The following is a 22849-nucleotide window of genomic DNA, read 5'->3' on the forward strand; positions in this document are numbered from 1 at the left end:
ACTGCTGCATTGGACCCTGGGTTGCTCACAACTCCTTGCTGAAAATCTTGCCCCAAAGGCAACAATGGTGACCTGACCACTCTTTGGGGAGTGGCCTGCTGTAGCTGTGAACACAGGGACTGTCCATTATTTTTAGGATACTAACTCTGCTGCTGTGACTGAATGGAGGGATATCCCTGCCCTAGATTACCATACCTCACATGCTGCAGAAGCTGTTCCTGGAACAGTGGCTTCTCTTGAAAATTCTGAGGCTGTTGAGGCTGCTGCAGATGACAATACTAATCATTCTGCTGCTGTCCTTGCAATGGTGAGTAATGACAATGGGCCATATTCCGCTTCTCCTGCTGCTCCCCCCCCATGTATAGTATGAACATAGTTCAAAAGGAATAAGTTTGCATCCTGTTTCTCCCTGCCTCAGGCCTGTACTTGTCAAAATAATTCATGGAAGGTGTAGGAGGCTGAGTAAACATTGATGAGCTGTAGCTTGATAAAGGATAGGCAGGAGAAGGTCCTCTTCCTTTATCACCTTGATAATCCAAAACATAGTCTGGTTCCTTTTCAATGCCTAGGTTCCCAGAGCCACCTGAGTCCACCTGTTGAAAGGGAACTCACTGTTTCTTCGGAAAGAAGCTGCCATCTCCATGCAGCAGAACCTCCTGGGTATAAGAGAAGCTCTGTTCAGTGATATGTTTTGGAGCTTCAGCCTGGACATCCAGGAGGCTTGGAAGTGGATGATCTTGGACAGGCTGCTCATGTAGTTTCCTAGCAGCAAATAATCTGTGTCTCTCTCTAAGTGATAGTCGGGCTGTTTTGTTCTGGAACAAGTTACCAATTACAGATACATTGCAATGGACTTGTCTGGCTAGTTCTTTGGTTGTAAAATCAGGGTAAAAATCCTCTATAAGTTTTTTGTTAAGGATGCTCAGTTCTTCATTAGTAAACTTATGTCTTCATTTTCATTTTTGTTTTACTTTTCCCCATTTTGTTCCTCTTCCATTATTATGACTATCCTCTTCAAATGGTGATCCATTGGAAGCCATGTCGAACTTTGAATCCCAAGTCTTTCTGAGTGAACAGGATGAATTTTAAAACTGTTTCTTAGAGTACTTTGAGTCCAAAATGGGGATTTTCAGAACTATAGTAATTATTATAATCTAATTTGAACTTTTTTTGTCAACATATAAAAAACATAAAATGAAATTGTGAGTCTGTTCTTATTAGTGCATTTCTTGCACAATTAATGAGTGTTTAAAAAAATAGTTATCAGTGATGGTCTTTTTCATAAAAAATATTTAAGACTGTACGAAGAACAGTGGACACATTATCATTTATCTCCTAAGTGTCCTCAGTTGGAATAGCACTTTGTTTTTAAATGTTCCCCAGGACTAAACAGTATGCCCAGCATCCAAAACCAATATAGTGTAAAGATTATTTATATTGTTAACTGAGGGATAAAGAGACATTTCTTCTACATATGAAGCAGCAATATAATATTGGAACAATTTCTGGATGATGTCCTACAAATAATAAAATAAAATTTTAAAAATTCTCAGCAAAATTATCAATTTTTGCTTATAGTTTCAGTCTTCCTAAGATTGCGCCATAAACTTCTAGTTTAGATATCCCAAAGTCTTAATATTATGTGGAGATACAGTCCATTAGGCTTCAGGAGCCATCTAAGGGACTGAGTAGAAATGGAGAGTAGATAACAAATCTTTATATTAACTTGTGGTTAGCATACTTGTTTAAAAACAAGACCCGATGCTATTTTCAAATGTTTTTTGATATAAAGATATTTTCGTAATTATCCTACCCTGCTTATATCTATTCATTGAAAACCTTGATAAATTTTATAAAGTACCTACTGATCTGTCTGCTGTATTCTTAACAGAGAATATCAATATTTTATAATGAGTAGTTGGAGACTCTTTGCTTTACTCTGAAAATTCATTAAAAAGTAATCTACCCCCTTCATGGAACATTATATCCAGGAGTGAAAGTCTCCCTGACAATGTGGGATATGACTCTCAGGGATGAGCCTGGCCCTGGCACCCTGGGATCCACAATGTCCTCCTGACCATTTGTCAAATAACAAGGTGTCAGTGGCTGAGAGAGTTCAAGTAGAGTCAAGAGACTACTCTGGAGGCTACTCTTATGCAAGCTTCAGCTAGATATTGGTACTTTACATGATTTGCCAAACCCCGACCAAAACTATTCCTGCCAATCCTAAAGAACACCAAGGGCTTTATCTGAAATTCTACAAATGTTCCATGCAATATGATTACTTTCTTGAAATCTTCAACCTCCGGATGTGTTCCATGGCCGCATAAGTCCTGAAACCCAGAGGGGCCAGCTTCTCCAAAATATCAGCTAGTTCCATTCCCCTATTGCATATTATTGACAGCCCTTTCCTACGTGAAAAAGTTAGAATGGGCATAGCCCAAATACCCCGAAAGATGGGAGAATGATCAAAGGAAATGGTGGAGTTATAACAGAGAAGATAGGATTTAACATGATTGTTGAATATTGATGTTTCTTTTAGCCTCCAGTGTCTCGGAGCAGCTAGAAGGAAAAACCTAAAATTGTGCAACGGCAACCCACACCAAACTCTGAAATCTGTTCTACAACTAATTGTTGTGAAATTTCTTGCTTTTTTGTATATGTGTTATTTTTTGCAATAATAGTCTATATTCACTTTTTCTACTTTTGCTGCCTCCCTTTTTTTTTTTTTTTTTGATCTTTGTGGTAACCATCTCCCTACTACTACTACCATTTTTCTTAAAATTTTCTGGCAAAGATCACCAATAATTTCCTAACCAACAGATTCTACACTATCCTCTTATTTCTCATTCCAGTCCACTTGTCACATTTGATATTTTCACCTCTTTCTCCTCTCTTGACTTCTTTGATTTTGCTCTCCTGTTTCTCTACCCTTTCTTTTCCTCTTCTCCTTCATTGATGCCTTCCTCACTACTTCGTTACATGTCCTATAAATACACTTCTGTCCTCAACTTTCTTCTCTTTTCTGTGAACTTTCTCTTGAAAATTAAATCTACCCCCCACCCCCACTATCTCTACTATCAGTTCCTTGTGAGTGACTTCCACATATGTCTTTAGCTCTCCCATCTTCTCAAAGACTTGTATCCACATTTTAAAACTGCATAGTAAGCAGGGCCACATAAGTCTATCTCAAGCCCACTGTTTCTTAATCTTATATCAAACCTGTTTCTTTCCCTGTTTCCTATTTCAGTTAAGAGTATCATACTCACAACATAGGTTGGAACTTTCAGAGATCTTCATTACTTCTCTCTTCCTCACCTCCAGTCTTTTTGGTTACTATATTAGTTTGCTAAAGCTACCAGAATGCAGTATACCAGAAATGGACGGCCTTGAAAAACGGGAATTATTGCATTACAAATTTATAGTTCTAAGGCTGTGAAAATATCCAAATTACGGCACCAGCAAAAAGTTACCTTCACTCAAGAAAGGGTCATACCATCCGGAACACCTTTGTCAGTTGGGAAGGCATGTGGTCCTTGTTCCCAGTTCTGTTGCTTCCATCTTCTAATGCCAGTGGTTTTCTCTCTAAGCATCCGTGGGCCTTCACTTTGCTCCTCTGGGACCCAACTCTGGGCTCTGACTTTCTTAACATCTCATGGAAAGTCAAATGGCAATGTCTTCTGGACTCCAAACATCCCCTTTCTAGGCATCTGCTCTCTCTGTTGGTGCTCTAAGCATCACCAAACGTCCATGTCTCTATCAAGTCTGAAGAACCTGTTCTCAAAGGGTCTGCATCTGAGGTTTTTCTAAAATGTTTCCCCTTTTAAAGGACTCTAGTAAACTAATCAAAACTCACTTTGATGTCCTAAAAACAAAGAGAAAAGACAAAATTGGGAACATACTTTTATGGGACTGAATTGCGTCCTCCAAAAAGACGTGTTCAAGTCTTAACCCCGAGTGCTGGTTTGAAGCTGTCATGTACTCCAGAAAAGCCATGCTCTTTAATCCTCATTCAGTATTGCTGGGTGTTTCTTTTTTATTATTTCCACACAGATGTGACCCACCCAATTGTGGGTGGTAACTTTTTTTTTTTTTTTTTGTGGGTGGTAACTTTTGATTAGATGGTTTCTATATAGATGTGTCCCCACCCATTCAAGGTGGGGTTGCTTACTGGAGCCCTTTAAGAGGGAAGCATATTGGAAAAAAGCTTTAGAGCCAACAGAGCCCACACAGCCAGAGATTTTTGTAGATGCAGAAGGAAAATGCCCCGGGGGGAAGCCTTATGAGATGAGAAGAGAAAGCTAGCAGACATTGCCATGTGACTTCCAAGCTGAAAGAGAAACCCCAAACTTCATTGGCCCTTTCTTTGAAGTTAAGGTATCTTTATCCGGATGCCTTAGTTTGGACATTTCTACAGCCTTAGAACTGTAAACTTGCAACCTAATAAATTCCCTTTTTAAAAGTTGAAAAAAAAAAAAAAAACCTCACTTTGAATGGGTGGAGTCACATCTCCATCTAATCAAAAAGCTACACCCACAATTGGGTGTGCCACATATCCACAATTGGGTGGAGATAATGTAATAAAAAAGTTTCCACCCTACAGTATTAAATCAGGATTAAAAGAAATGGCTGCCCCCAACAAAATTGGATAAGATTAAAACGTGACTTTTCTGTGGTAACATTATAGTTTCAAACTGGCACAGTTAGCTAATCCTGTATGTCTACAGTATTTTATATACCCATCCATCTGTCCATTCCAATGGCCACCGCCTGGTCTCTAATCTTTTGTTTCACTAGTCCATGATTCACATAACTTCCTGAAAATAGATCTGACCATTTGATTCCTCTTGAATAGCTTCCCATTACCTGAAGACAAAGTCCTAATGCCTTTATATGAAATCCCATCTTGATTATATCCCATCTTCACTCTCCATCAGAACACATTTTTAAACAGAACAGAACATTTTGTACTGTTTTTTTTTTTGTAATTTTGCTCTTTCCTCTACTTCAAATATCTCCTCTTCTATTTCTTCCTGTAAAAATCCCAGTCATACTCATAGCCTAACACAAATGCCATTTCCTTCATTAAACTTGTGAATTCCTTCAATCAAATATAATATCACCCTTCTATATGTTCTCATAATACCTGGTGTGAACCTTTTTCTATTATATCTTTAAAATTTTACTTCAGATTATATTGTATATATACATTACTTCCATGCTTCTAAAGCTGTGAGGTTTTTGGAGGTGGAGACTATATGCATGGTAGTCTCCCCACACAAACTTAGTCACCTCTATGCATGTAGTAGTCTTTGCTTGCAACTTTTAGTTTAATTTTATAATTCACTGCATAGATCAATTAAGCATTTTCAAAAGTTGATTCACCTTCATACTACCACTAAAAAATAATGACAAGAAAAAATAATTTTGCCTCACAGATGTAAAGACTCAAGATGAAGTTACTGTCTTTATACCTGTTTCCTGAAATCAACAATGCAGATAGGAGAATCTTCTATCATCCATAATAAATGATTCTAAACAAAATTTTGATGATGTGTATGTTCCGTTCTGTATTCTTTTCTATGAAACTTGTAGGATAATATATGTAGACAGCATTCAAAATGTCCCTTAGTTTGTTCCATTCTTACATCCACTCATTCATCATTTAGAAATGCCTGATGTATGTGATTATAGGTGCTGTAGATAGAACAATTAACAAGATAGTCTCTGTCTTCTATGTTTAGGAAACACTTATGTAAAGAAAGTAAATATATTCAATATAGTAGTTGATTAGGAGTTGTACAAAATGCCAAGAAAACACAGAGAAAATCTATTTCTTTTGTGATTGTCAGAATTGAGCTATGCTTGCTTATGAGTTAAAATTTCTATTGAAATTCTCATTTGTCTATCATCTTCCTTATCTACACTAATTTTCTTTAGAGTTCATATTTTGGGTTACAGATACATATCGATAGTGATATATACATATTATACCTAAAAAGATTTATTAACTTAAATATTTTTGAATTCCATTGCATGCTACGTGTGCTGGTTTGAAGCTATTGTGTACCCCAGAAAAGCCATGTTCTTTAATCCTCATTCATTATTGCTGGGTGCAATCTTTTTTATTGTTTCCATGGAGATATGACCCACCCAGTTGTGGGTGGTAACTTTTGATTAGGTGGTTTCCATGGAGATGTGTCTCCACCATTGAAGGTAGGGTTGCTTACTGGAGCCCTATAATAGGGAACCATTTTGGGAAAAGCTTTAGAGCCACCAGAACAGTCAGATCCCCAGGGGAGCCATTAAAGATGCCTGGAGAGAAAGCTAGCAGCTTTTGCCATGTGCCTTTCCAGTTGAGAGAAAAATCCCAAATACCCCTTGAACCAAGGTATCTTTCCCTGGATGCCTTAATTTGGACATTTGTATAGCCTTGCCTTAATTTGGGCATTTTCACAACCTTAGAACTATAAATTTGCAACGTAATATTAATTCCCCTTTATAAAAGCTGTTCCATTTCTGGTATATCGCATTTTGGTAGCTTTCACACTAGAATAGTATGTAATACCTAGGCTCTTAGAAAACCATATGAACTGCAATTTTTTTTATTTTATAATTTTTCAACATTAGGGGATTCTATTTAAAAGACCGTATATGAAATCCTTTAAAAAATGAACTTTTATTTTTCATTTATTTTGATAATTCAGTTTTTCTAAATAATAATTTTCTTGTGTGTGTGCAGGCTCACAATCAATTTTTAGTCAATCAATTTGTTTCCACTGAGTACCAGTTAGTCTCATATATGTGGTAATCTTAAGGGACCGTTACTTCTGCTTGGCAAAATTGTTTGTATTTTACCTAAGGTAGCTTTATTTTCTGTTCTTCCTAGTCTATACCAAAAATGTCTATCATTTTTTGTCCTACCCTGCCAACTGACCTAAGGAAAGCTACTTTCCCTCCAGTTATTGCTGCATGAGCGTATCAGTTTTTCAACCCCATCCCAGCTAATTAAACCAAAAAAAATAGTCTAAATAAGGGTGGCCTACCCATAGGCTAAACAAGGTGTTCGTGACACAGTTTGGTATGATGTGACCTGTCCACCCAGAGACACTAGATTTTGAGTGAAATAGTAAGTCTTCTCAGAATTTTTGACTTATTGACTTAGGGAAACTGCCAGATTGTGGTGAGCACTGTAGCTGTGAGATCACATAGAGCTCAGGTTAGGCTTAGTCATTATTGAACATTGCAGATGAAGCTTTCTGTAAGGGAGAAAAGAACAGAATTAATAAGCAGAAAGAAGCAACCACTGTGTGGTTGGCGTGTGTGTGTGTATGGGAAAGACACATGCTTGAGGGAAAGTAGTAACAGTTCTTGACGGTTTTTATAGGGCCTGAGAGATTCAGTCTAGCCTCCTTACTGTCCTACATGGACAGTTTTGTGCACTTGCTTAGGTTGGTCTCCCTGCTTCTAATCATTCTCCCCACTTCTGGTCATCCTGAATTCTACCACCAGCTTAGTCTTCCTTAAAATCTGTTCTGATCATGTTATTTAACTGGCCAAAAATCATAGATGTTTCTCCCTTTGCCTTTATCATAAAGTTTAAGTAACTTAAACTTTACGATATGTTTATGTCCTTTTTCAAGCATGCTCTCTATTTTCTTTAAAAGACAAAGTCCATTTCATTTGGTATTTTAGCATTGTAGGTCATGGTGAAAGTCATTAGTCTATTCTCCTGTCCACTATCTCCAGGAATTTTATTGAGAGTGTTAAGTGGACTAGAAGCCCTGAATCATTTGTTACAGAAGAAAACAAATGGCTCTGAGGTTGAAACATGAACTGCTTGTGTATTCTGAGGTCAGTGCTTGTGGTGGAAGTCTTATGAGGCCAGCATTCCTCATCCAGCTTCTTGCCAACTGCAAGACCATTTGATGAAGAGCTCTACTTGATGATGAACTTGACAGTGTTCCAAACTGTCCAGTAGCCTTTCTTTGGGTTTTAAATTCTAAATGTTTTATTCATCAGAAAGAGATAGCCCTTTGAAGATCATTTAATTTTTGCTTTGAAAGCCTTGACCACCATAGTGCCAACAGAGTTGGCTTAGAGTGGGTTTGGTTAAACTGACATTTGGGAATTTTTCAGAATTCCAGGTTTCATGGGTCAACATTTAGCATTACCTTCTATTTTTGGGGAAAAAAAGGAAAGAACAGCAACTTATAATCTTGGCAAGGTGAGAAATACAGTGACCTCTTGTATAGCTCCATACATGAACCAGTGGTTCATAATGGTTCTCCATTGTGAAAACGTTTATCCTTTAAAGGTTATCTAAAAATCTTGGCTAATTATTCTAGAGTCCAAGGTCATTTGCACATTTTTCCAATCTATGACCCGTTCCTTCTCAAAAGGAGTCCTCTATTTCAGCCAAACTAATCTATTCATCCCCCACCCTCCCACCCCAAATGGTAAGTCTATTTCAATCTCAATGTCTTCACTCATACTGTTTGCTTAGTCTGAAATGCTCTCTCCTTCATCTGTTGCTTTCAAGGCCCAGCTTAATATTTACTTCCCAAAATTAGAATATTGATAAATGATATATCAGGATCAGTAAATAGTTTTTAAATAAGTTAATTCACATTTCATTGACAGAAGAAATCTGTACTATGAGTTTATAGTAGCCCAGATGGCTATAGGTATTTTGCAGATAAAATTAATTTGGGAGTGTCATATAAAAAATGTGGTTGGAATCTTTTGTAATAACAAAAATCTGAGTCCACTCTTCTAAAAGACAACAACAGGCTAGAGCTGAAAAACATCTATCCCTGTAGATGATGCCTGTGTTCACTACAGTCCTACCACTCCTTGCTGTTGTCTCGCCATTAGTTTTAGTTTCCTGGTTGCTAAAGCAAATACTAAACAATAAATTGGCTTAAACAATGGGAATTTATTGCCTTGTGATTTTAAGTCTATGAAAAGTACAAAATCAAGTCATCATCAAGGCAATGTTTCCTCCTAGAAGACTATGACATTCTGGGGCTGGATTCTGGCAATCCTTGGTACTTGGCTTTTCTGTCACATGTCCTTCCATTTATTAAATCTTCTTTAATTTCTTTGAGCAGTGTTTTGTGGTTTTCCATGGATAATTCCTTTACATCTTTGGTTAAATTTATTCCTAGGTATTTGATTCTTTTAATTGTTGTTATAAATGGATTACTTTTATTGACTTTCTTTTCAAATTGTTCATTACCAGTGTATAAAAACACCATTGATTTTTTTCTCTTTTAGTACGTTATCGAGATATATTCACACACCATGTAAACCATCCAAAGTATAGAAATCAGTGGCTCTCAGCATCCCATTCTGTTGAATGTTCTGCATTCAACATTACAGTCAATTTTAAAACATTCTCATTACTCCAAATAGAGAAGTAAAAAGAAAAAGAATACCCAGAATATCCCATACCCCTTACCCCCCCATTATATATATATTTTTTGTATTTATTTTATTACTCATCTATCCATAACCTGGATAAAGGGAGTGTGCTGGTTTGAAAGGATGTATGTATCCTTGAAAAGCCATGTTTTAATCAAAATCCCATTTCGTAAAGGCAGAATAATCCCTATTCAATACTGTATGTAATTAGATAACCTCCCTTGAGATATAACCCAATCAAGAGTGGTTGTTGAGCTGGATTAGGGGAGGTGTGTCTCCACCCATTTGGGTGGGTCTTGATTGGTTTACTGGAGTCCTATATTTTGGAGAATGAGAGATTCAGAGAGAGCAGAACGACATAGCCACTAGAAGCAGAGAGTCCATCAGCAAGTGACCTTTGGAAATGAAGATGGAAAATGCCTCCTGGGGAGCTTCATGAAGGGAAGCCAAGAGAGAAAGCTAGCAGATGATGCTGTGTTCACCATGTGCCCTTCCAGTTGAGAGAGAAACCCTGACCCTGTTCAACATGTGCCTTCTCACTTGAGAGAGAGACCCTGAACTTCATCTGCTTCCTTGAACCAAGTTATTTTTTCCTGGATGCCTTAGATTGGACATTTCTATAGACTTGTTTTAATTGGGACATTTTCTCAGCCTTAGAACTGTGAACTTGCAACTTATTAAATTCCCCTTTTAAGAACGCATTCCATTTCTGGTATATTGCATTCTGGCAGATAGCAAACTAGAACAGGGAGTGTCAGTCCAAGGCCTTTAAAGTCACATGGTCCACAACAAAAGCTATAATATTATATAATCATTATTAAGGATCAAGGCTTTTGGACCACAGCTCAACAATTTCAGGTATTTCCCTCTAGGTATTCCAATATGCCAGAAACTAAAAGAAATACCTGTATTTCAGTAGTCATAATCGTTTGCCAAATCCTAATTTCTCAGTTACACCTCCTCCCTCTCACCTGATCACTCTCTCAATCTTCATGAATATCTGGGCCACGTCCATTTTAAGTTCTTTGAGCTGGGAAGGGATGTTGAACTTAAGGGGTTGGGGAATGAAACTTTTTGTTGTTCTTGGAGATACTGGTACCTCTGGGTTTCAGGACTTATCTGATATAGAACCAATGCCTTAAATATCTGTACAAATAAATTTACTAAGAAAAACTTTTACAGAGTCTTAGATAGAGCCCAGCATATTCTTTAGGATTTTCAGGAATACTGTTGTCTGGGGCTTAGCATAGTAGGGCAGTTTGCAGTATCTGGTTGAAGCTTGCAGTTGAGTAACTTCCAGAATGACCTCTCTATTTGAAATCTCTTAGCCACTGAAACTTTATTTTGTTTCATTATTTTCCCACTTTTGTGAAGAAGACATTCTCAATCCCATGATGCCAGGACCAGGTACATCCCTGGGAGTCCATCGTCCCATGTTGCCAAGGAGTCTTACACCCCTGGGAGTCATATCCCACATAAGCGGGAGGGCAGTGAACTCATCTGCAGAGTTGACTTAGAAGAGGCCACATCTGAGCCACAAAAGAGGTTCTCTGGGGATGACTCTTAGGCATAATTATAAGTAGGTTTAGCTTCAGAATTACAGGAATAAGTTTCATAAGAGCAAGCCTCAAGATCAAGGATGTGGCTTAGTAAATTGGGTGTCCCTAATGTTTGAGAGAATATTAGGAATTCTCCAGGTGGAGAAGTTTAATAGTTCCACATTTTTCCTCAATCCCTCAAAGGGACTTTACAAGTGCTTTTTTATTTTCTGCCCCAAACATTCTGGAATGTATCAGTGTATTACATTAGCCTATACAGAACGACAAGATCTCATTCTCTATTCTAGCTGCATGTAATTATGTTGTTTAAATAAACTGACCGGACAGGTTGAATTAAATAGTGTGTTACAGAAATTTTAAATTTTGGACCAAATATACATCTGTTCTGTTGGTCTCAAACAGAAGTTGAAGTTTTAAAATAGACAGTATTTTACCTTTATCCTGTATTCTGATATACCTTAGTCCTAACCATGTCCATTTCATTCATAGCTCTAATTGAAGTCTGATCTCTTTTTCAGCTTCTTTAACAGTTGCTATATAGAGTAATGCTGGTTTAAAAGCTGCAGAACTCTCACTCTGAGTCTCAGGCATCACAGAGATACTCAGAGTTCCAGGGAACTACAGGTTATACACAAAAAACACAGCATCTCAGAATTTAGAAATAATTGTTAAAACTCAGGAACAGATAGGTCTGTTGTAATTGCTTACAATCTAGGAACCTTTACAATGAGCCTTATTGAACATTCTGTACTCTTTAATCATTGATTGCCAATCTCTGCCCACTTTCGATCCCCTGATAACCTATGCTCTCAAATTCAGTTCTCAGAATTTACTCATTATAGTTAGTTAATATTAGAGAGTCCATACAATATTTTTTTATTCTGGCCTGTTTCACTCAACATAATATCCTCAAGATTCATTCACCTAGTTGCATTTCTCACTTCATTCCTTCTAGCAGACTCTCAGTATTCCATTGTATATATACACCACAGTTTGCCCTTCTGTTCATCTATCTGTCAATGTACCTTTAGGCCACCTCCATCTATTGCAAATTATGAATAATGCCACCGTAAACACCAGTGTATAAATGCCTATTTGTGACCCTGCTTTCAGTTTTTTCATGTATATATGCCTAATAATGGTACAGGATCATATGGCAACCTATATTTATCCTCCTTTGGAACTACCACACTGCCCTACAAGAGGGCTGCAATATTCTACTTTCCTACCGACAATGAGTAGGCATCTCTCTCCACATCTTCTCCAGCACTTGTATCTTTCTGTTTATTTTTTTAAACAGTTTTATTCACACACCTTACAATCCATGCTAAGTGTACAATCAGTGACTCCCAGTATAATCAGGTAGTTATGCATTCACCACTGCAATCTATATGAGAACATTTCTATTTCTTCTGCAAAGGGGGAAAACGAAGAAAAAAAAAGGTAAAACAACAACTATAAGAATCCCATACCTCTCCCTTATATCCCCCTCTTACTGGCATTTAGCTTTGGTATACTGCCTTTGTCACAGTTAACTGTTAACTGTGACTTTGGTTTGCATTAATTGTATTTTTTCCATATACCATTCCATTTTTAACACCTTGCAAACACCAGCGATTTTTGTGTATTGATCTTGAACCCTGCCACTTTGCTGAATTTATTAGCTCTAGTATCTTGGTTATATAGTAGCCACATTTTTAAAAAGTAAAAAGAAATAGATAAAAATAATTTTCATAATGTCATTTAACCTAATATAGCCAAAATATCAACTCAACATATAGTTAATATTATAAATTATCAACATTTTACATTCTTTTTGTGTACTAAATCTTCATAATCTAGTATGTAATTTACACTTTGATTAGGCACATTTCAAGTGCATAGTAACCACAGGTGACTACTATAATGGACAGCTCTAGATGTTCATATAGGTCTTAATAGAAATGTCACCTTCTCAGGATGGTATTTCTTGATCACATTAACATAACACATTCTGCAAGTCACTCTGTCATATTAACCTTTTTCTTTTTTTTCATAAAAGCTTATCAGGGGGTGCAAGGGTAGTTCAGTGGTAGAATTCTCGCCTGCCATTTGGGAGACCCAGGTTTGATTCCCATCCCCTGCATTTCCCAAAATAAACAATCAAGCAAACAAACAGATGAAAAACTAAATGAAAATTTAACAAATGATGCTGCAGTGGGATACTCACATGGAAAATGAATGAAATGTGACCCTGCTATACAGCATACAAAAAAAAAAAAAACCAAACATCAGTAGCTGAAACTTCTTTTTTAAATTTTTAAAAAACCTGTCTTTTTTTTACCATTTGAATGTAAGCTCCTCAAGGGTAGAAACTTTGTCTTGTGTACAGCTGAATACCCTGTATCTAGAACTATATCTAGCAAGACACTGAAGGAGTATCTGATACCAATTCAGAACGTTAGGGTTTTATGATTGTTGCATTGAGCTACCCCAAATCAAAAGTTGGTTGCTTTTATGACCTCCACATTGTCCTTTAGGTAAACAGGAGTGGAGTGATCAGCCCTGTGAGGGAGTGTGGACGTTGACCTTGATCTCCTTGGAGTTGAAACAATTATGTTTATATAGTAAAAGTCTAGGTGGCAGATAGGTTTGTCTTTGTATACCTTTTCTTTCAATGCCGTATATACTTTTACCTTTTGTAAACATCTGTGCTGGTGTGAAAGGATGTATGCCCCCTAGAAAAGCTATGTTTTAATCAAAGTTCCATTTCATAAAAGAATAATCCCTGTTCAATACTGTATGTTTGAAACTGTGATTAGATCGTCTCCCTGGATGATGTGATTTAGTCAAGAGTGGTTGTTAAACTGGATTAGGTGACAACATGTCTCCACCCATTTTGGTGGGTCTTGCTTGGTTTACTGGAGTCCTGTAAAAGAGGAAACATTTCAGAAAGAGATTCAGAGAGAGCAGAGCAGAACGACATAACCATGAGAATCAGAGTCCACCAGCCAGTGGCCTTTGAAGATGAAGAAGGAAAATGCCTCCCAGGGAGCTTCATGAAACAGAAAGCCAGGAGAAGAAGCTAGCAGATGATGCTGTGCTCGCCATGTGCCTTCTCACTTGAGAGAGAAACCCTGAACTTCATTGGCCTTCCTGAACCAAGGTATCTTTCCCTGGATGGATGCCTTTGATTGAACATTTCTACAGACTTGTTTTAATTGGGACATTTTCTCAGCCTTAGAACTGTAACTGGCATCTGATTAAATTCCCCCTTTTAAAAGCCATTCCATTTCAGGTATGTTGCATTCTGGCAGCTAGCAAACTAGAACACCACCCATACTTTCAAGTCCCTCTAGTTCAGAGTTTTCTAAGAGGTACCCTGTGTTCAGGTTGGCTGTGCCATGAAGTGGGAAAGGATAGGAGGCCCTCCTTTATTAGATAATCGTCCAAGTCTGAGATTCTGGGCTTCACTGGGAAGTCTTCTATATGGCAAGACTTCTTTGATAATGTAGGTGAAAAGTCTACATAGACATGTTTAGACCAGTGCATCAGTGAGTTTGCCATTCCAAAAAGGGAAAGCAGAAAGGCCAGATTGTAAAAGTTCAAGAACACCTTACTATTTAGTTCTGAGACTTTGCTAATTTCTTCATGGTTGTACCTGGCCTTTTCTGATTCCTAATATTAGAATCTGGTGAATTGTATTGTTGAATAAAGACCTCTGTGAAAAAGGGAAAAGTGGGCAAATAGTGTGCTATCTTTCCAGGGAGAAAGAGTGTCTCCAAAGAGTACAAAGCTCTTAGGATGTTAAGTAACACTGTGAAAGCAGGCAGGTAGGGCTTTACCATTTGGAGCTTATTTTAGCCTAAAGCAATTGGTGCTGTTCCCCAATGTGAGAACCTTTTTGTTTCTAAGGGACCAGTGTCAGACCCCAGGAGTCTTTCACATGACTATTTCTCACTATTAAAAACCAAGTGACTGTTCTGAGTAAAACAGAGCTGGTAATTAAAGTGCTTAGCAGAACTCCTTATGAAATGTCAGGGGCAGTATGTGTGTAATAGGGGAGAAAGAGAAATATGTATTAGAAGCCTGTTTTATATCAGACATAGTGCTGGGTGCTTGCAAGTGTGCTACGTTATTTAGTCTTTATTACAGTCCTATAGGACAGGTATTCTTTCGATATTTTTTAGATTTGGAAACATCAACTCAAGAAAATTAAATGACTTTTCCAAGGTCACATAGCGAATAATAGTGGGACCAGATCTAAATCCAAATTAACTTTTTAATTAGTGATTTTTTTTTTGCCTCAGTACTGCTTTGGGTTCCATGAATATTGATGGAGAGTACTCATTTTTTGCTGTAGGGGTAAAATGGCAGTATTTACACACAAGGACTCTTTTCTAACTCTAATCTTCTCTTTACATATACTGAACTTTTAAGCATAATATTAAGATCTCTTAAGTGATTCAGTAGATTTCACTAAGTGTTCTCTTCCTGAGTTAAAGAGTGTGCAAAGTATATATGGCTCTACTGGAAATTTCCAATAGAGCTATTGTGTCCTAAGAAACAGGAACGGATAGTGACCTTTAGAGTAGAGCATCTTTATTGTCACCTGTTTAGATTTACCCTCCAGTTGAGAATTCTCATTTCTAATTCATTTTAATGTTACTGCTAGTACTTCTTGGAGATATACTTAGACTTACTGTTTCTGTCCTGTAAATGACAGTTCTGTTTTAATGTTAACATTATGGTACTTTTATTCTCATTGCTGAAGATAAAAGAAAGGCTTTGCATCAGAATATTTTTTCTCTTCAGATTGCAGATGTAAACCTTCATTACAGCCCAAGCTATGAGAACATAAGTTTTCATTAGTTTTGCTGGAGACCCCTCCTTATAGTTTGAAATGTGGGATGTAGGGTGTTATAGTTTGCTAGCTGCAGGAATGCGATATACCTGAAATGGAATGGCTTTTTAAAAGGGGAATTTAATAAGTTGCTAGTTTACAGTTCTAAGGCTGAGAAAATGTCCCAGTTAAAGCAAGTCTATAGAAATGTCCAATCTCAGGCATCCAGGGAAAGATACCTTGATTCAAGAAGGCCGATGAAGTTCAGGGTTTCTCTCTCAAAGTGAGAACGCACATGACAAACATGGTCAGGGTTACTGTCTCATCTGGAAAGGCACGTGGCGAACATGGTGTCATCTGCTAGCTTTCCCTCCTGGCTTCCTGTTTCATGAAGCTCCCTGGGAGGCACTTTCCTTCTTCATCTCCAAAGGTCGCTGGCTGGTGAACTCTGCTTTGTGGTGCTGCAGCATTCTCTGCTCTCTCTGAATCTCCTTCATTCTCCAAAATGTTTCCTCTTTTATAGGACTTCAGAAACTAATCAAGACTCACCCAAATGGGTGGAGACACACCTCCAGCTAATCCAGTTTAACAACCACTCTTGATTAAATCACATCTCCAGGGAGATAATCTAATTACAGTTTCAGATATACAATACTGAATAGGGATTAGAAGAAATGGCTACCTTTACAAAATGGAATTAGGATTAAAACATGGCTTTTTTAGGGTACATACATCATTTCAAACCAACACATAGGGACTTTCTTATTTATTTCATTTTATGTTTCTTCCCCCTTGGACTTTCATTTAAGGTTTTCATTGACAGAGGGAAAAACAGAAAAATGATGGAATATGTGAGTTAATAACATAGGTACCCAAATTAAGTTGGATTCTGAATCCCAAAGTAGACTTGTATTTTTGTGCTTTGAAGAATTGATCCAGCTACTATAATTCTTTTTCTGTTTTATTTTGTTTTGTTTGGGTTTGGTTTATCTCTGACATAGAAGAATGGTTTAACATAAATAGAATAATTTTATTGGTCTATTCTAAGGCAGGTTGGGGAAGATGAGATTATCATACTGCAACAATAGATTGGAAATGCTCTGCATAAAGCTCCCATGCCATCTTGCTATGGTCAGATGGAGTATAGAAATAAAGTATGAGCAGCATCTTAACTGTGGACTTCCTGATTTTTCAGTGTTATCTTTGAATATTAAAATTATCTACCAATTTGATTATAAGAAAATTGTTTGATTTGGATATTCCCCTATTCTTTCTTAGAATTGACAGAGATGGGTTGCCAGAAAGTGCTGAATTTGCACCTAAGATTCTGAACCTACTTTCCTTAGAGTGTTCATTAGAAGTCCCCTAAGCAGATTCACATTCTTGGCAGCTATAGCCTAGAGTCTTGCTTGCATTTGGTGCCAAGTCAGACTCTTCTACTCTGCTGCGCTGGCCAATATCACAGCCAGAGCTCAATAGGAAAGAACACACTTAACTATGGCACCTCTGGTATTCTTCCATTGCAATCCCATGTGTACTTTTTGGACTAGTACAAGCAGTGGCAGACTCTCCAGAGGCAGTCTGTGAACTTCCAGGAGGGGGATGCTGATGATGATTTCAGGCTGGCCATGAAGTACCTTGGCCAGACTAGGTTGTTGAAGGCAATCTGTTAGTATCAGAGTGAAGTACTTATTTTTTCCTTTTGGGAAATGAAGAGAGATGCTGTTTTTATTCAACTAATGTGATTTTAGTTTTGCTGGGTATGAGGTACTGTGGTAAAATTAGACACGTATAAGATATAGTCTAGGGCGGGCCACAGTGGCTCAGCACGCAGAGTTCATGCCAGAGACCCAGGTTCGATTTCTGGTGCCTGCCCATACAAAAAAAAAAAAAAAAGACATATAGTCTTACCCCCAAAACCAGATTAAATGTTTTAAATACCTTATCTCATTAAATACTCATAACACCATTTTACAGATTAGGAAACTAACGCTTAAACAATCACATAGCTGGAGGTGGTGGACTCTTGATTTAGATTTGAATTTAGATCTATATGACTCCAAAGCCCATGTTCATTAGTCACTGGGGATAGGAACTGGTAGATGTGTGGATAGGCATAGCACATATACATAGAATCTGACAGTATAAGGTAATGTGCAATAATTCTCACATCTCTAAGTCAATAAATTTCCTAGAAATTCATTAAGGGAGAGGCCTTTTGGCTACAGTAGTCAGGAAAATCCTAATTGAGGAAATGGTACTAGGCCTTGAAAGATGTGTAAGAGTCAGAAGTAGTAGGGAGTTTCATGTATGAATAGTGTGAGTAAAGGATGAGAGACAACAATGCTCAGGGTATGCTCAAAGAACACAGATTGAACTTGTTTGTATGAAACAGAGGGTCATGTAGGGCTATATTTGGTAATAAAGCTGGATAGATAAAGAGGGACTCCAGGCAAAGGAACCTGGACTTTGTACAAGGGCAAAGAGGAACTTTTAAGGGTTCTTCTTTCACCAGCAATGATATGATTAAAAAAAAAAAAAGATACTTTAGGAACATTAATCTCTGTGCAGTATTTAGGAGATACTGGAAGAAGAAGGATTTGGGTGAGGGGGGGGCGGAACATGGACTGTAGTTAGGCAGCTTATGCAGACACTTAAAAATCAAGTTTACATAGAAGAGGAAACAGAAAAAAAGTGACAGGCCTAAGATGTCGTTGAATAGAAGCCAAATGTCCTTATTGTCTTCTACGTTAGTGCATATTCCAACATACCATGCGCTGTCTTTAGAAAATGTAATATACCTTTAAAAAGATTTTCATAGAAAGTCTGCAAGTATGTACATACACCAAAATGCTAAAATTGGTTCTTTCTCCACAATTCTCCTGTTCCTAATTTCTAAGTTGATTTTTTTTTTTAATGTGGCATTACATCTTTAAGGCATTTCATTTTACTTGAGGATCAGAGATAATCCGCTCACCCAAGAAGTGGAGGATTTACTCCATCGTGACCCTCTCCCCCAAGCCTTTCAATTCCCTCCACTGCTTCCAAAGTCTGCTGAATGAGTGGAGATCTAGTCCATTTCTTTGCCAGTTTGGAGCTGACTGCCAAACTGGCTTTCTTTTGAAAGGCCTGAACTTTTAAACTCTAGTTGCTAGAACTGTGGGCAATTTTAAGTAAATGAGGCTTTACTTTCCTCCATAAATTGTATCAGAAGTATGCCGAAGCCCATAAAAGCCATTGTGTTATTTGACAAGATCTTCCTGCCAGGTATGGCTGAAAAGATCAGCCTCGGGTCAGATGGACAAAGTTTTTCACTTCTTCATTAATTGTTCAGTGTATCTCCTTGCTTGGTCTCTTCCCTGTTAACAGGACTGTTGGAATGATCAAATGAAATTGTGCATATGAAAGCTTTCTAAAGTGTAAAGCATCGTATTAATGTAAGGAATGATTACTGCATATGAACAAAGGTTCTCTGTCAGAATTCAACCCTAGATAATAAAAATGCAACATCTTCTCTTCCTTCCTCCATATGAAGCACCTTCAGAAGTTTGCAGGAAGCCACTGAGCAAGAGAAGGAATGGAAGAGCGAATGAGATAGCGGTTCCAGGATGTAAGTGACCTGGGAGAGTCTTCTGCACCACATAGGGAGGCCCTGATTGTAAAAGCTGAGGAACTGAGAAGCAGAGAACCAGAGACCATCTGGGTGGTGCAAACAGCCTAACAGAGAAGCCTGGAAACCTCAGGAGTGCATGGACAGGGAGACGGGAACTAGAATGTAAGCCAAGCCACATTCCTTGAATGCACTACCCTCAGTGCCACAGCCCCATGACCTGCAACTCACCCCACACCAAGTGAACCCCATCACCTGCCCCCCCACACTTCAAGCACCCCCACCCTGCCAACCCCTTACATGTGTACTTGCTCCACACCCCCAACCCAAGTGCACACACGCCTGCCCCAGCCCAACCTACTTCCCTGCAAAAGTGCAGTCTTGACCTGCCCCTCCCGAGCCCTACCTCCCCGACCCTGAAGGCTATGGGTGCTTACCTCCATACCTAGGCTACCCATCTCCAGTCCATACAGTCCCACAACCCCCCCCCCACCTGCCCCCTCGAGCTCTGCACATGTGTACATCAGTTTAAGACCCTCCCAGATCTGTGCATGTGCATGGCCCCCAGTCATGTCCCCCCCAGGTCTGAGCAAGCACTGACCTGTGCAGCCAGGCCACATCTGCCCCCAGCCCACACAAGCACAACCCTGACCCACTGCCTTGATCTCTACACATGCACACAAAGGGCCATATGCCCCAGACCAACGCATACCAGGGCTCCACCTCCCCTAGACCTATGCACCCGCATAGCCACATCCTCTCTGCCACTGGGCGCGCATGCCCACAGGCACCAGCATAGCACCCCCAACTTCTGCTTCAATGCATCACCACACTGTTGTGCCCTGTCCCATGCCCTGCATCCTGCTCCACATCCATCCTACAAAGACAAGGCTTTAGACTACTGAAGGAAATCAACTTCCAAAGTAAACCAATCCAGATATTTACATGCTGTGAAGACAGCAGAAGATCACTAAGCATATCTTGATGCAGACAGATACATCCCAACCTAATGACCAAATCAAAACACCAGAGGAGACACAGACATTGGAACAACTAATCAAAAATGTTCATCCAACTCTACTAAATAAAATAAATGGGATGGCTAATGACATAAAAGATATTAAGAAGATACTAGAAGAGCAGTAAAAGGAATTTGAAAGAATAAGTAAAAAAAATAGCAGTAAGAAATTTGAAAGAATAAGTAGAAAAATAGCATATATCACAGAGATTAAAGATGCTGTAGACCAAATAAAAACCACACTAGAGAGACACAACGGCAGGTTTGAAGAGGCAGAAGAAAGAGTACGTGAACTAGAGGACAGGACAACTGATTTTGAACACTCAAAACAACATGGCAAAAAAAAAAATGGAAAAAATTGAATTGGATCTCAGGGAAATGATGGACAAAACAAAGCATATAAATAAAAGAATCATTGGTGTCCCAGAAGGAGAAGAGAAGAGTAAAGGGCTAGGAAGATAGTTGAGGATATAAAGGGGGAAAACTTCCCAACCCTTATAAAGGACATAAATATGCAAGTCAGAGAAGCTCAATGAACTCAAAATAGAATAAATCCAAATAGGCCTTCCTCAAGACACACACTAATCAGTCTGTCAAATATTAAAGAGAAGCAGAAAATCCTGAAAGCAGCAAGGGAAAAACAATCTACTACCTACAAGGGTAACCACATAAGACTGAGTTCAAACTACTCTACTGGCACTATGGAGGTGAGAAGGCACTGGTATGATATATTTAAGATCCTGAAAGATAAAGACTTCCAGCCAAGAATTCCATACCCAACCAAACTGTCCTTCAACACTGAGGGAGAGATTAAAATTTTCACAGACAAACAGATCTTGGAAGAATTTGTCAACAAGAGAACAACCCTACAAGAAATGCTAAAGGGAGTTCTGCCAGTTGAAAAAAAAAAAGACAGGAAAGTGAGGTCTGGAGAAGGGCACAAAACTGAAGAGTACCAGTAAGGGTAACTTCAAAGATAAAAAGAGAAAGAGGGAAAAGAATATATAGATCTGACAAATAAAATCCAAAAGAAAAGATGGTGGATTCTAGAAATGCCTTTTCAGTAATAACTTTGAATGTTAACAGACTAAACTTACTAATTAAAAGATACAGATTGGCAGAATGGATTAAGAAATGTAATTCAGAAATATATATGCTGCTAACAAGAGACTTAACATGAGGATACAAATAGATTGAAAGTGAAAGAATGGAAAAAGATATTCCACGCAAATTGTAACCAAAAGAAAACAGGAGAGCAGACCATGGTGGCTTAGCAGGCAGAATTCTTGCCTGCCATGCTGGAGACCCGGGTTCGATTTCTGGTGCCTGCTCATGCAAAAAAAAAGAAAAAGAAAACAGGAATAGCTATACTAATACCAGACAAAATAGACTTTAATGTAAAGCCATTATAAGAGACAAAGAAGGACACTATATGTTAATTAAAAGGACAATTCTCCAAGAAGAAATAATAATCATAAATATTTATGCTCCCAATCAAGGCGCTCCAAAGAACATGAGACAGATGTAGGCAAAACTGAAGGGAGTGATAGGTGTTTCAACAATAATAGCAAGATACTTCAATACACCACTCTCCTCTATAGATAGAACAACCAGAAAGAAGATCAACAAGGAAATAGAGAAGTTAAACAACTTGATAAATAAATTAGACCTAACAGATATATATAGGTCATTACATCCCAAACCACAAGGATATGCATTCTTCTCTAGTGCTTATGAAACATTCTCAAGGGTAGATCATATGCTGTGGCAAAAAACAGGTCTTTATAAATTTAAAAAATGGCTGACAATAGATAGTACTGTTTGCAGAGCAAGGTGGTGTTCCCTCTAATTGGAGAAAGTCTGGAATCCAGAGTTGGTTTGCATATTACCACCTCTGCCTAATTCCTCATGCCAACGAGTTTGTCAGACATTGCTGCACTCCTGTTTTTTGTAGTCAAAAACTATTAGCTTGAGCCTAAATGCTTCCCCGTCTTAATCTGTAGATTATCAAGAACATCTTAGAAAGCAAATACTATTGCATAGTTTGTTCCTACCTGACTAATGGTGTTACCTAAACAAGCAACTCTGAATGAGTTTGTTTTTTTTTTTTAAATCTTCTCTGTTCCTTTCATGTGAATGCATTTTAATTTGTTTGACAAAGTTGTTGGCAAATGAGTTTGCTCTGGAATGTATCTCAAAAGTAATGATGAGAGGCCCCAGTTAAACTACAAACTAAAATTAGCAACACTTCATCTATGCTCAGAGCTTTGCCATTTCTGTAAGATTTATGTGAAATTTCCTTCCAGCTGTTCAGCATTGTTCCTCAGGTACTTTACCCATTGTGGCATGGGAGCAAGTTCTCCTTAGTCAAAAGCAATATGATCTCTGTTGACCAAGCCAGACCACTGAAAAAT

The 22849-nt window shown here is 38.2% G+C and overlaps 1 protein-coding gene across 4 annotated transcripts in view; it reads left to right on the forward strand.

Moving 5' to 3' along the window:
• The window catches only part of COMMD1 (copper metabolism domain containing 1), a 225920-nt gene that overhangs the window by 174503 nt on the left and 28568 nt on the right, over nucleotides 1-22849 (forward strand). The window contains exon 3 of one of the 4 annotated variants that reach the window (XM_077134336.1): nucleotides 137-307. The exons of 2 other annotated variants lie outside the window; for them this stretch is intronic. In XM_077134336.1, coding sequence (XP_076990451.1) covers nucleotides 137-307 — 171 coding nt within the window. Of the gene's footprint in view, nucleotides 1-136; nucleotides 308-19342; nucleotides 19388-22849 lie in introns of those variants that run through there. One more of the 4 variants, XM_077134340.1, reaches the window with a different exon arrangement.

Source organism: Tamandua tetradactyla, chromosome 17 (assembly GCF_023851605.1).
Source record: "Tamandua tetradactyla isolate mTamTet1 chromosome 17, mTamTet1.pri, whole genome shotgun sequence".
Taxonomy (NCBI): domain Eukaryota; kingdom Metazoa; phylum Chordata; class Mammalia; order Pilosa; family Myrmecophagidae; genus Tamandua; species Tamandua tetradactyla.